This window comes from Panthera leo, chromosome A1, assembly GCF_018350215.1.
Source record: "Panthera leo isolate Ple1 chromosome A1, P.leo_Ple1_pat1.1, whole genome shotgun sequence".
NCBI lineage: Eukaryota > Metazoa > Chordata > Mammalia > Carnivora > Felidae > Panthera > Panthera leo.
The window spans coordinates 210,277,097-210,292,267 of record NC_056679.1 but is presented as its reverse complement, the minus strand read 5'-3'; the positions used below and the strand labels follow the sequence as shown (position 1 = coordinate 210,292,267).

The 15,171-nt window shown below is 38.3% G+C and overlaps 1 protein-coding gene across 3 annotated transcripts in view; it reads right to left on the bottom strand.

Annotated features, from left to right (window-relative positions):
- Positions 1 to 2,261: 2,261 nt before the first annotated feature.
- LOC122227522 (UDP-glucuronosyltransferase 3A2-like) overlaps positions 2,262 to 15,171 on the bottom strand; it is a 42,887-nt gene continuing 29,977 nt past the window's right edge. For all 3 annotated transcript variants that reach the window (XM_042952090.1, XM_042952101.1, XM_042952096.1), the window contains 4 exons: positions 11,055 to 11,586; positions 5,191 to 5,422; positions 3,654 to 3,873; positions 2,262 to 2,538 (listed from right to left, as the gene is read on the bottom strand). In XM_042952090.1, the coding sequence (XP_042808024.1) occupies positions 2,262 to 2,538; positions 3,654 to 3,873; positions 5,191 to 5,422; positions 11,055 to 11,586 (1,261 nt within the window). The remainder of the gene's footprint in view (positions 2,539 to 3,653; positions 3,874 to 5,190; positions 5,423 to 11,054; positions 11,587 to 15,171) is intronic.

Sequence of the window (15,171 nt, the reverse complement as noted above, 5' to 3'; positions counted from 1 at the left end):
TGTCAAGACCATGCTGACACAGTCCAGTGGAGAAGGTTTCAATGGATCCAGACTAGAGGCATCATCCCCACTCACGGCTTCCTTTGATCAGATGTGCTGGATGAAAGCAGAGCCCAGGAAGCAGCAGGCAGAGAGTTGGCATCACTGAGTTACAAGTGTTCAAAGATGATGATGTGGTAGGAATGGAAAAGGGAATCAGCATCTGAAATCCTGATCCTTATATCCGTTTGTTGATTATGAAGGTAAGAAATCTTGGCTTTTCTTTCTAATCACAACACAGAAAAAGCTTCAGGTCTGCCTTTCAAGGCACTATTGCCAAAGACAAATTTTAGAGATTTCATTCATAAAAATTACAGAAATAGGGGCACCTGAGTGACTGAATCGGTTGAGCATCTGACTCTTGATTTCAGCTCAGGTCATGATCTAACAATTCATGAAATCGAGCCCTAGGTTGGGCTCTGCACTGACAGCACACAGCCTGCTCAGGATTCTCTCTCTCCCTCTCTCTCTACCCCTCCCCTGCTCGCTCATATTCTCTCTCTCTCAAAATAAATAAATAAACACATTTTTTAAAGAATTACAAAAATTAAACCTTGAATAACAGACACACACACACACACACACACACATCGTCATGTGATGTGCTTGGGACTATAAGTGACATCGTGCAGCATGAGAACTCACAGGACTCGGTAGACACCTGGCACCACTTCACATTCTACCCAGAAAATCCTATCCTGACCTTGGTAAGGATGGGCCTCTTTCCACATCTGCAAGAAGTATTGGTAGCAGCTGCTTCATCCTCTATTTGAATTATTTCAAGATGTGGGCACAACCCTAGAATTAAGCAGTCAAACTATGGTTTCTGCGACCATCCTGCATATCTACTATTTTCTTCACTGTGTTATAACCCACAAGATAGCACATATTTGAAACTTTAAAAGAGAAATATAATTCCATCTGTAAATGCAAAACAAATATCAGCACATAATCACTTGAAAGTAAAATATATTATAAAGGGAACCTACCAGAGTGGGAGCCTGATGTCTAGTAAAGAACATCAAAAAGTCAAAAAAAAAAAAAAAAAGGAGCAAAATCTACAGACACTAAGATGGAGCCACCACACCAGTCCTCATCAAAGAAGCAAACAAGAAAACAAAAAATAACCCTGGTGGTTAATACACTCTTTTTCTGGTGTATGTTGCTAGGAACTGAATGTAATTGCTATACATAATGGGTTACTTCCTATTTATGCCACAGTAGGGTGGCAGAAAGATGTTTCCTAAATCAACAAAGTCCTGAGAATGGCCATGGTCACTGGACCTGGGCCCCAGGGCCTCACGCAGAGGTCTGGGATCTGACTTGAGGTCACCATGACTACATTTTTAAGAGTGAGAAATTGAGAAGGTAATTGTGACAAGTGAAAAACACAGCATCAGCTGTGGCCGAAAGGCAGGCTCCAGGTCTGAGAGCAAAGGAGGTGCTTTTCATAGGAGGGGACTCAGCACAGAGACCACAAGTGGAGTCCAGGGAGGGTCACCCCTGCCTAACTGCAGGACAGACAGAGGTGAGGCTTCCTGAGCTTGGACGTGAGGTGAGAAGGAGATGCAAGAGGAAAGAGACCCAAACTGGAACAAGTGGCCAAGATCTTATGTCATGCCATAAAAAGTGAGGATAGAGAAAGATCAGAGAGAGAAAAGTGTCCAGAGAGCAACAGTGAAGTGAGCAGGGCCCTGTGTCTAGGGACATGGAATGGGGAGGAAAGCAGGGCTGTCAGATGAAGGCCTGGATCTGAGTGAGGAGGCCATTGATGAGGGGCAAGTCAAGAAGCCAAGATAAAATTCACAGACACAGAGAGTAGAATGGGGGTTGGCAGGAGCCTGTGGGGTCATGGAGGTGGGGACAGGGTTATGAGTATTTACTGTTTGATTATCATGGAGTTTGAATTTGGGATGATGAAAACAGTTCTGGAATGAATGGTAGTGAGGTTTGCATGATAACATCAATGTGCTTAATGCCAACGACTGTACACTTAATGGTTAAAATGGTAAATTTTACATAATATAAATTTTACCACAATTTTAAAAAAGATCCCAAGATTACTTCATAAGAATTTCTAAGCAGAGGCAGATTATAATGAGGAGATATTTGTGTTCCACCCTAAAGTGCCAATATGGGAAAGACACCAGCAGTGTCCTGTGTTTGTTGGAAGCCTTGTACAACCAGTGGGTCCTGAGACAACCATCAACATTATATCCCCATCAGGCCTTCTTCAGCTTCCTGGCCCCACACAGCCACCTGGTCACCATGCCCAGCAGCTTCCCGCAGAGCCACAGGGTGCCCAGGGTGACCACCAGCAGGAACAAGAAGACGTCCAACAGGTACTGCTCATGCCACGGCTGCTGCAGGGCATGGGGCTTGAGGTGGGCCGCACCCCCTGTCTGGAGGATGTGGTCAATCCAGCCCACCAGCCTCTGGGCAGGGGTCAGGGGGTGGGAGCGCCTGATGATGCTGGCGGCCACCGCTGCTGACTTGTACCTGTTGGCAGACACAGAGGCAGGGCATTACTTCTGTGGTCTCAGAAGTCTTAGAGACCTTGTGTCACAAATGCTTTCCTCTGCATGCACAGAAGACTCATTTTCAAGGAAAAGTTGTTGGCCTGGCATTACCACCGTCCAGTTGGTCCCATTGAAAAGCTCAAACTAGCGTCTCCATGCGAAGATACATGATTAGTGCTAAAAGTGCTAAACTATAAAATAGGGACTAAGTTGTAAAGTCAAATCTCTACCCAGGAAGCTTATGGTTGATAAAGGGAAGAGTAGATATGAATATATGGGATGTAACATATAACCCACTCAGTATAGATGTCCTGGAGACCCTAATAAGTTATTCAGTTCATCCTGGTTATCAGATCATTGTGCTGGATGGGAATTTACCTAGGACATCATGGGCCCTTTTACTGATTCACTTAACATAAATTCATCCTTACTTTGTAGCAGGCCCTTTACTAGGCCCTGGGAATATGGGAACACAAGAGACACACTTGGCCATCTAGGAGAGCTTACTCTCTATAGTGTGAGGGACACACAATAAATTAAAACAGAAAGAAATGGGGATGGGGTAGTTGCTGATCCTGAGAAGCGATAAGAAGGAAAAATGAAATTATGTTTGAAGGGAATGGGAGAAGAGTGCAGTTAGGACTGTTAGATAAAGACTGCCTCTCTGAGGAGAGGGCATTGGAGATTAGTCCAACTGTCATGAAGGTGCCAGTCCTGAGAGGAGAAGGAAGGATGTTTTAGAGAGCAACACTGACAAAGGGCCTGAGGCAGGAAACAGTGTGGCATATTGGGGGACTGAAAGGCAACCTTCTGCCTTAAGTAATTCAATTATAAGCACCCTTAAAATATAACACCTCTCAGAAACCCTATATAAGTAGGTCACAGTCCTACTTATAGTTGAGTAGAACTCGTTCTCAATATCTAACCTAAATGCCTAGTCTTGCTCTCAAAGGTAACAGGTCAGATGTTAGCATCACATACATATTCCATGTCCTGGAAGTTCCAGCTGTTATTGCAAAAGTGTGCCACACAGCACCCTTCGTATTTGATGCCTTCATTCAGCCTAAGTGACCACAAGCCCAAAGAGCTCCATACCTCTTGTCTTCTATGACTTCCTTCATCTTCAGAGCCAATGTCTCTGCCTTGATCTGCTTTAACTGGATAGAGACACCAAACTTTTTGGCTTCTACTCGGACCATGTTTTCAGCCTGTTCTTTAACGACAGGAATCGCTACCATGGGTACACCATGTTGGATGGCCTCCATTATGCTATTCATCCCACCATGAGTGACAAAAAGACGGATGCGTGGGTGAGCTGTTGTAAATCAGGAACAGAGCAGAATATTTCAGGGTGAAAATTTTCAGAACATCTGATAAAGTAGCAAGGGCAGAAAAAAAATACAAAGAGATCTCAAATTTTGTTGGAGAAACTGATATACTGATTTAGCTTAGGACACACTCAAGGGTGCATATTCCAAGATACAAGATTCTGGCCTTGTCTCTGTACAGAGATTCCTTAAAACAATCCATGTGGGAATAAGAACCCAAAGAAATCTGCAGAGAACAGTGCTTAGCAAGAAATAATCCTCCTCCCATATCCATCCTTTCATCCATCCATTCTTTTCTCTCAATGCTACATCTCTCTTGCGTCTCCCATCCCTGTTGTCTCTCTTGGTATCTCACTCTATCTCTGTTTCCATCTCTCACTCTCCAGGTTTCACCCTCTCTCTTTCACTGTCCATTCACTTCCCTGTTATCTGAAGTCTTAACACTTTCATTGACGACACATAATCATGTGACATTCATCAAACTTACACCTCATATGCTTTCTATTCAATTCCATAGGAAATCCTCTAAAGCAGAGAATGAGGGACCACCCATCTCAGTATTTCCAGTTCCTGTGTGCTTACTCCACCCTTCTTTAGAGAAAACTAAAACAAGTGTTGATAACAAAGAGTTCATCTCCAACACTGCCTCTCAACAGGGATGTGCATCAGAATTTATTTGTGTTTCTTTGAAAATCAGAATCTTTTTACATACCCCATGCCTTCTGAAAAAAATGTGCAGAACCATCTAGCTCTCTGTTACCAGAGAATTTGTTGAACCAGGTAAAAAGCTGAGAGGTTATTCAGCTTGACATTCAGATATTTTAGTACACTCTTCAGACAGTTAACAGAAACCTTGTGAAAGTATGAGTACATCTTTTGCAGCAAAGGAGGATGAACCAGTAAGTGTGAGTGTGTTTCTACAATGGCATAAAGCCTAACAGGTGCTCAAGATGCCTGGAAAACACTGGTAGTATGGCCCTTGATATGTGTTCTCAGAGTCCGTAAACTGTCTTTGTATTTAGGCAATGTTGTTCAGTGCCAAATATGATAGGGTCAAAATAATGGCATGATAATATCACTTCTGACTGAAGGTATCAGGAATAGAAAGGAAGAAGAAAACATGGAAATTTTAGCCATTTGGGAAGTATACCTAATATCCCAAGAACTCCAGCTGGCTGCTCCATTCCTACCCTCTAGACATTACCTTTAGCTACCATCTGCTCCTTCACAGGCTGCTGGGGTGCCTAGTAGAGCCCTAAAGTTACATAAATGGAAAGAGAGAAATAGATCTGGGTAGTCCTTACCCAAGAGGTCATTCTGAGGAAGCCAGTCCACAATTTTCACATTTGCTGCCAATTGGACGTCTTTGGGCCACTTAGATGGCTTACATTTCCATATCACACCTTGAGACAGATGAGCAAAGGCACTGTTCATCTCCATGAGAACTTCCTGGGACTGATAGGTGCTCACTATGGAGCCCAGGGCCACAAGGACAAAACCAGAGTCTCCAAACTTGCTGATGAAATTCTCAAATTCCTGGAGAGAAGTGAGAAAGGACAGGATGTGAACAAAGTTGTTTATGAAAGCCTAGACATTCATGAAATGAAAGTCAACTATTAACTGAATACGCCCTCCTGTCAGTACCTAGAGCTCACTGTCTTGAAATTGTTCTCATAGCCCTGGGAACAGCTCAGTGCACTCTTCACTGTGCTCGTATCCATTGTGTCTGGTGGCTTTGAAGTCATTTTTCTGAGATCTCAGGACATGCCATACCATATGAATACCTTCAATAATCACAAATGGATGTGTAGAGAGCCTTAGGTGTCCAGCCACTATCACAATAGCCCACATTGCACATAAGGCACTTAACACATACTGTAGCACCAACACCTAGATTCAGAATGTCGATTTAACAATGTTTTAAGAAGAGGAAAGTACAGGTGGTGGAAACTTCTTTCTTCATTAACAACATGGCCCCAGAACAAGGGTGATCCTCATCCCTCATCCTAGTTCTAGGGATATGTGGTCACTTAGGAGTGTTCCAATGTCAGACCAGGGTGCTAGTGCCTGGGAGAGTGCCGCTTGATGTCCTAGACCAGTAGGGGGCAGTAGAAACTTCTGGAAACTGAGGTAATGCTGGGAAAATATCTGTCATGTGTCTCCTTCATATGCTTATGAGCCATCTGTGTTTTCTTTGTTGACAGTTCTGGTAAGGTGTTCGGTCCATTTTTTTTTTTTTATCGTTTATTTTTGAGACAGAGAGAAACAGAGCATGAACGGGGGAGGGGCAGCGAGAGAGGGAGACACAGAACTGGAAGCAGGCTCCAGGCTCTGAGCCATCAGCCCAGAGCCCGACGCGGGGCTCCAACTCACGGAATGTGAGATCGTGACCTGAGCTGAAGTCGGACGCTTAACCGACTGAGCCACCCAGGCACCCCAGTCCATTTTTAAAATACTGGTTTTAATTGTTAAATTTTAATAGTTCTTTGTATATTGTGTATATTTGTGTCTGTGTTTATTTGAATATTTTGAATAATAGTTTTTAACAGATCTGTTCCAAACATTTGGTTGTGTTCTGTTCCTCCTCCTTTCATTCTCTTGATAATTCCTGCCCAGAAGAGAAATTTTAATTTCAACTTAGCACACTTATCAACTCTTTCTTTCATAGATCATGACTTAGGTTTTGCATTTAAAAAGTTTTCACCAAACCCTAGGTCCTCTAGATTCTTTTCTGATATCATATTCTAAAAGTTTCATACTTTGCACTTGCTTTTTATATTAAGGTTTACGGTCTGTTTTGAGTTAATTTTCTTGAATGTGTAGGATCTGAGTCTAATTAATTTTCTATGTAGTCAGATCATTTTTCCAGCACTGTTGGTTTTTGAAAGTCTGCTTTCTCTATACTATTGTCTTTACTCCTTTATGACACATCAGCCCACTAAATTTATGTGGGTCTATTTTGGCTTCTCTATTCTGTTACATTGACTTCTAATCTTTTGCCAATATCATACCATTTTGATTACTGTAGCTTTATAGTAAGTCATGAAGCTGACAATATCACTCCTCAAACTTTGTTCTTCATCTTCAATATTGTGTTGGCTTTTTAGGGTTTTTGCCTCTCCGTGCAAATTTTAAAATTTTTTTAATTAATATCCACAAAATAGTTGCAGAGGTTTTGATTGGGATTGCATTGAATGTATAGATCAATTTTCAAAGAACTAATATCTTGGCAATATTGAGTCTTCTTACCCATGAACATGGACTTACTCTCCATTTATTTAGTTCTTTAATTTCTTTCTTTCTTCAGAGTTTTGTAGTTTTCCTCATTTAATCTTGTATATATACATATTTTTTATTTATTCCTAAGATCTCATTTTTGGTAGTGCTAATGTAAATAGTATATTGCTTTTAATTTCATATTCCTCCATTCATTGCTGATATATAAGAAAAGGATGATTTTATACATTAAACTAGTATCCTGTGGCATCGCTCCAATTGCTTACTAATTCTAGGATTTTTTTATGACTTTTCAGATTTTCTAAATGGACCATCATGCCATCTGTGAACAAAACCACGTTATTTCCTCCTGTCTAATCTATATGCCTTTTATCTCCTTTTTTGTCTTATTGCTTTACTTAGGACTTCCAGTATGAGGCTAAAATGTGGCAGTGAGAAGACAAACTTGCATTCTACCTTGATACAGAGAATTTTTTTGTCCTGATGAAGTCCAATTTATGTATTTTTTCCTTTGTTACTCATCCTTTGGTGTCACATCTACAAATTCACTGCCAAATCCAAGTCTGTGTAGATTTATCCCTTTCTTGTCTTCTAAGAATTTTATGGCTTTTAGCTCTTTATTTAGGCCATTGATCCATTTTGAGTTCATATTGGTATGTGGTGTGAGGAAGGCTCAAAATACATTCCCTTCAATGTGAACAAATATCCAATGGTCTCAGCACCATTTTCTGAAGAGAGTCTGAAGAGACTGCATTGGTTGTTTTTGGCATCCTTGTAAAAATCAATTAGTCACAGATGTATGAGTCATTCTTCTTTTTGTTATTGCTCTGGTTATTCAGGGTCTCTTCATTTCCATATGCATTTGAAAACTGCCTTTTTCATCTATAAAAAAGGCCATTAAACTATTGATAAGGATTAGATCAAATCTGTAGATAATTTTCAGTAGTATTGCTCTTTTAACAATATTAAGTATCATAACCCATGATCTAGAGATATCTTTTTATTTATTTAGGTCTTTCTTAATTTCTCTCAGGAAATTTGTAGTGTACAGTGAACATACATGTCTTTCACCTCCTCAGTTTAATTGGATGCTGTTGTAAGCAGAATACTTTACTTGATTTCATTTTCAGGTTGTTCCTAGCCAGTGTATGGAAACACAAGTCCTATTTCCATGTTGATATTTTCCCTGCAACTTTGCTAGATTTGTTTAACATCTAGTAGTTTCTTTTTGGTGTGTGAAGTCTTTGGGATGTTCTATAGAGAGAATTATGTCATATAAAAAAAGTAAGCTATTTTGACATTGTCCATTCCAATTTGGAATTTCTTTTTCTTGCCTACTTGCTCTGTCTATGGCATATTTAAGTAGCAGTGGGCATCTTAGACTACTGACCTGAGGCAGCACAATTTCTGTCTATCATAAAGAATATGATGTTAGCTGTGAGTGTTCCAGTAAATACTCTTTGTCATGTGAAGAAGTACCTTTTTTACCCTTAGTTTTGTTTTTATCATGAAAGGGTATTCATTTAGTCAAATATCTTTTCTGCATATATTGACATGATGTGTTTTTTTATTCCTTCCACTCTAATGTATTACATTGATTGATTTGTTATATTAAACTATTTATAAAATATTTTTACCTCCTGTGAACTTTTTGACTGAAGTCTATTTTGTGTGATATTAATTAGCATATATTATGCTATATAATATATAGCATATAATAATTCCTAGATTATTCTTAGGAAATTTTTTTACATTTATTTATTTTTGAAACAGAGAGACAGAGACAGAGTGCGAGCATAAGAGGGGCAGAAACAGAGAGACACAGAACCTGAAGCAGGCCCCAGGCTCTGAGCTGTCAGCACAGGGCTCAATGCGGGGCTCCAACTCACGAATGGTAAGATCATGACCTGAGCCGCAGTCACATGCTTAACCAAATGAGCCACCAGGCCCCCTAGGAAGTTTCTGATTTAATCACCTAAAAATGAGCATTAATACAGTTTTGTCAATTCTTTATAACAGTTTCTCCATCCTCTTCATGGTTTGGTTGTTCCCAATTCCCAACCTATACCCCATTGTTCCATTGGGCTGTAATTGACTCCATCCAGCACTACACTGTTAGAACTACCATTCTGGGGGACCACTTAAAATCACCTTTACTATCTTTTGATAATTATAAGATTAATTTAAATCTATTATTTAAAACTGAAAAGAGCACAACATGACATTAGAATAGGAAGTTCCATGCTCTCATTCTGTACAGAAATATTTTAAAAATATTTTATTTGAAGTTCTTAAAAGATAAAAATAAAAATAACTAAAAACTAACTGTACCCCAGGCAATTGTGTAACCAGTCTCACCAAAGTTGGCAGATAGTTATGAAAACAACCTCTCACCGAGGTTGACTGGACCCTCACCTTACTCCATACAAAAAACTCAACTCAAAATTGATTAAAGACTTAATCCTAAAACGGAAACGACAAAGCTCTTAGAAAAAAAACACAGGGTGAAACTTCATGGTATTGGTCTTGCTATTGATTTCAAAAATATAGCACAATAAACTAGAAAATGAAATATCAAAATCAAAAGAAACAAACAACAAAACAAACAACAAAACAAATGAGACTACATTAAACTACAAAGCTTCTGCACAGCAAAGAAACAATCAACAGAGTAACAGAAGACCTACAAATAGAAAACATTTATAAACCATAATCCTAAGAGATTAATCTCCAAAATGTATAAGAAAGGCTTACAATTCAATGGAGAAGAAAAAAGTCTTATAACTCTATTAAAAATAGATGGAGGACTTGAATAGACATTTATCCAAAGAAAACATGCCAAATGGCAAACAGATATATGAAAAAAGTGCTCAACAACACTAGCCATCAGGGAAATACACATCAAAACCACAATGAGCTATTAATTCACAAATATTGGTAGTTATTTTTAAAAATCAGAAGACAACTAGTGTTAAAGATATGGAGAAATAACAACCCTTACATACTGTGGTTGGGAATGAAAAATGTCAAAGGCACTAAGGACAATAGTATGGAAATTTCCCCACAAATTAAAAACAGAAAATGGAAATCAAGATCTCAAAGAGATGTCTGTATTCCCATATTCACTGAAGCACTATTCACAATAAGCAAGATATGGAAACAAACAAAATATCCATCAAAGATGAATGGTTGAAGAAATTGTGAGATATATATATATATATATATATATATATATATATATATATATATTCTATTATATATATAATATATATATTCTTTAAAAAATACTACATATTTTTTAAAAGTTCTCTATATTCTTTAAAAAACAATACTTATATTCTTTAAAAAAGAATACTATATGTTCTTTTAAAAAGAATATTATGTATTCTTTAAAAAAGAAGAAAATTTTGCAATATGGGAAAACATGGGTGAAACTTAAAGATATTATGATAAGTGACATAAGCCAGATAAGCAAATACTGCATGAGTTAACTTATCTGAAGCATTTAAAATATTCAAATTCATAAAATGAAAAGTGGCAGCTGGTTTCCAAGGTTTAGGGTTTAAGAGAAAAGGGTAGCTATTATTCAATGGAGAAAGAATTACAGATAAGTGAGATAAATAAGGTCTAGAGATCTGAGATCCAATATGGTACCTACAGTAAATAATTATGTATTGTATGGTTAAAATTTTGATAAGGGGCTAGATCTCATATTAAGTGTTTTTACCAAAATAATATAAAATTTAAAATAGAATAGAATAAATAGAATAGAAAAATAAAAATTAAAAAATTAAAAAAATAAAAATTTACATTTAGGTGTTTTGTTTGTCTCATCCTACTTCACTCCCAGTTCCCACTGGCAGGGAAGCCACCAACTCTGCACTGAAGAGCTCTGCATGAAGTCCCTATTGAGCACTAAGGTTTTACTTACTTGTGGTACTGGTTTAACAGGTCTGGCCAATAAGCCTCCAACATACACAGTGTTGGGAAGCAGGGGCCTAGCAAATTCAAGGGCAAAGTCAGAGTTAACAAACCACAGCTCTGCTTTCTTTAAAAGATGAGACAAAACTGGCCTGGAGCCTTCCGGGAAATGTTCCTTGATGGTGTTCTCAATGGTAGAATGGATTTGCCTTTGCTTTATGGAGAAATCAAAGAACATCAGAAAATTCCTCACTCTGCCCCAGAAGTCCATGTGGTCGGTGAGCAAGGAACGGAATAATGGAACATAAGACAAAGGACTTGGTAGCCCATGGTCCACACTTCCAAATTGGGTAGGAAGAATTGACACAAATGGCTTCCCAAGCTTCTCAGCAATGAGGAAAGAACAGAAGTCAAGTGCTTCAACAAATACCAAGTCAAAGTTCTCATTTTTTAAGAAATCCATGATATCACCTCTCCTTAGCAAATCACTGCATCGAATTCCCAGTTGTTTCATTAATGATACAAAGTTGTCAAATGCTTCCCTGTAAAAACAAAAACAAACAAACAAACAAAAAAACTAAAGACAAATATTCATTGGAGGTGTTAATTTCACAATACTTAGGAGAATCTTTGGCTCAAAGAAAATACCCCAGGTAAGTAAGACCATATCTGGCAGCAGCCCCCACCCATTTTACCAGTGTCCAATGAATACTCTGCTCTGATCACTCTGCTCCAGGTGTTTCTGCCTCCTGAAATGTTCTCACCTCCTCCCCTCCCCTTTCTCTGGCCAATCCATATGCACCCACTATCAGAGCTAATTCAAGATCCTTCTGCTTTGAAAGCATTCCCTACACTAGCAGATTTTAGAGTTTCATTTCTAGTTGATACATTCTTTTTTTTTTTACTATGAAATTTATTGTCAAATTGGTTTCCATACAACACCCAGTGCTCATCCCAACAGGTGCCCTCCTCAATGCCCATCACCCACTTTCCCCTCCCCTCCACCCCCCATCAACCCTCAGTTTATTCTCAATATTTAAGAGTCTCTTATGGTTTTCCTCCTTCCCTCTCTGTAACTCTTTTTTTTTCCCCTTCTCCTCCCTCCTGGTCTTCTGTTGAGTTTCTCAGGATCCACATATGAGTGAAAACATATGGTATCTGTCTTTCTCTGCCTGACTTATTCCACTTAGCATAACACTCTCCAATTCCATCCACGTTGCTACAAGTGACCAGATTTCATTCTTTCTCATTGCCAATTCATATTCCATTGTATACATAAACCACATCTTCTTTATCCATTTGTCAGTTGATGGACATTTAGGCTCCTTCCATAATCTATTGTTGAAAGTGCTGCTATAAACAATGGGGTACAAGTACCCCTATGCATCAGCACTCCTGTATCCCTTGGGTAAATTCCCAGCAGTGCTATCACTGGGTCATAGGGTAGATCTATTTTTAATTTTTTGAGGAACCTCCACACTGTTTTCCAGATCAGCTGCACCAGTTTGCATTCCCACCAACAGTACAAGAGGGTTCCCATTGCTCCACATCCTCTCCAACATCTATAGTCTCCTGATTTGTTCATTTTAGCCACTCTGACTGGCGTGAGGTGATATCTCAATGTGGTTTTGATTTGTCTTTCCCTGATGAAGAGTGACATTGAGCATCTTTTCATGTGCCTGTTGGCCATCTGGATGTCTTTTATTTCTGATTTTATTTTTTATTTTTATTTATTTTTTTTATTTTTTTACATATCATTTCTTTCATTTAATATTATATATTAAACATTTTCTATAATTGTTTTAATTTTCTTCTTTATTTTTTAAAATTTACATCCAAATTAGTTAGCATATAGTGAAACAATGATTTCAGGAAGAGATTCCTTAGTGCCCCTTACCCATTTAGCCCATCCCCCCTCCCTCAACCCCTCCAGCAACTCTCAGTTTGTTCTCCATATTTATGAGTCTCTTCTGTTTAGATACTAGCCCTTTATCCAATATGTCATTTGCAAATATCTTTTACCATTCCATCGGTTGCCTTTTAGTTTTGTTGATTGTTTCCTTTGCAGTGCAGAAGCTTTTTATCTTGAGTGAGGTCCCAATAGTTCATTTTTTCTTTTAATTCCCTTGTCTTTGGAGATGTGTCAAGTAAGAAATTGCTGCGGCTGAGGTCAGAGAGCTTTTTCTTGCTTTCATCTCTAGGGTTTTGATGGTTTCCTGTCTCACATTCAGGTCCTTCATCCATTTTGAGTTTATTTTTCTGAATGATGTAAGAAAGTGGTCTAGTTTCATTCTTCTGCATGTTGCTGTCCAGATCTCCCAGCACCATTTGTTAAAGAGACTGTCTTTTATCCATTGGATATTCTTTCCTGTTTTGTCAAAGATTAGTTGGCCATACATTTGTGGGTCCAATTCTGGAGTCTCTATTCTATTCCATTGGTCTATGTGTTTGTTTTTGTTCCAATACCATGCTGTCTTAATGATGACAGCTTTGTAGTAGAGACTAAAGTCTGGGATTGTGATGCCTCCTGCTTTGGTTTTCTTTTTCAATATTATTTTGGCTATTTGGGGTCTTTTGTGGTTCCATACAAACTTTAGGATTGCTTGTTCTAGCTTCGAGAAGAACACTAGTGCAATTTTGTTTTGGATTGCATTAGATGTGTAGATTGCTTTGGGGAGTGTTGACATTTTAACAATATTTACTCTCCAATCCATGAGAAAGGAATGTTTTTCCATTTCTTTATATCTTCTTCAATTTCCTTCATAAGCTTTCTATAGTTTTCAGCATACAGATCTTTTACATCTTTGGTTAGATTTATCCCTAGGTATTTTATGCTTCTTGGTGCAATTGTGAATGGGATCAGTTTCTTTATTTGTCTTTCTGTTGCTTCATTGTTAGTATATAAGAATGCAACTGATTTCTGTACATTAATTTTGTATCCTGCGACTTTTCTGAATTCATGTATCAGTTCTAGCAGCTTTTTGGTGGAATCTTTCATGTTGTCCATGTAGAGTAGCATGTCATCTGTGAAAAATGAAAGTTTGATTTCTTTACTGATTTGGATACTTATTTATTTCGTTTTTTGTCTGATTGCTGATGCCAGCACTTCCAACACTATGTTAAACAACAGTGGTGAAAGTAGACATCTCTGTCGTGTCATTTTTTCCCCGTTGAGGATGATATTGGCTATGGGCTTTTCATAAATGGCTTTTATGATGCTTAAGTATGTTCCTTCTATCCCGACTTTCTCAAGGGTTTTTATTAAGAAAGGATGCTAAATTTTGTCAAATGCTTCTTCTGCACTGATTGACAGGATCATATGGTTCTTTTCTTTTCTTTTATTAATGTGATGTATCACACTGATTTATTTGTGAATGTTGAACCCCCCCTGCAGCCCAGGAATGAATCCCACTTGATCATGGTGAATAATACTTTTTATATGCTGTTGAATTCGATTTGCTAGTATCTTATTGAGAATTTTTGCGTCCATATTCATCAGGGATATTGGCCTGTAGTTCTCTTTTTTTGCTGGGTCTCTGTCTGATTTAGGAATCAAAGTAATGCTGGCATCAAAGAATGAGTCTGGAAGCTTTTCTTCCCTTTCTATTTTTTGGAACAGCTTGAGAAGAATAGGTATTATCTCTGCTTTAAATGTCTGGTAGAATTCCCCAGGGAAGCCATCTGGTCCTGGACTCTTATTTATTGGGAGATTTTTGATAACTGATTCAATTTCTTCACTGGTTATGGGTCTGTTCAAATTTTCTAGTTCTTCCTGTTTGAGTTTTGGAAGTGTGTGGGTGTTTAGGAATTTGTCCATTTCTTCCAGGTTGTCCAGTTTGTTGGCATATAGTTTTTCATAGTATTCCCTGATAATTTCTTGTATATCTGAGGGATTGGTTGTAATAATTCCATTTTCATTCATGATTTTATCTATTTGGGTCCTCTCCCTTTTCTTTTTGAGAAGCCTGGCAAAAGATTTATCAATTTTGTTTATTTTTTCAAACAACCAACTCTTGGTTTAATTGATCTGGTCTACAGTTTTTTTAGATTCTATATTGTTTATTTCTGCTCTGATCTTTATTATTTCTCTTCTTCTGCTGGGTTTGGGGTGCCTTTGCTGTTCTGCT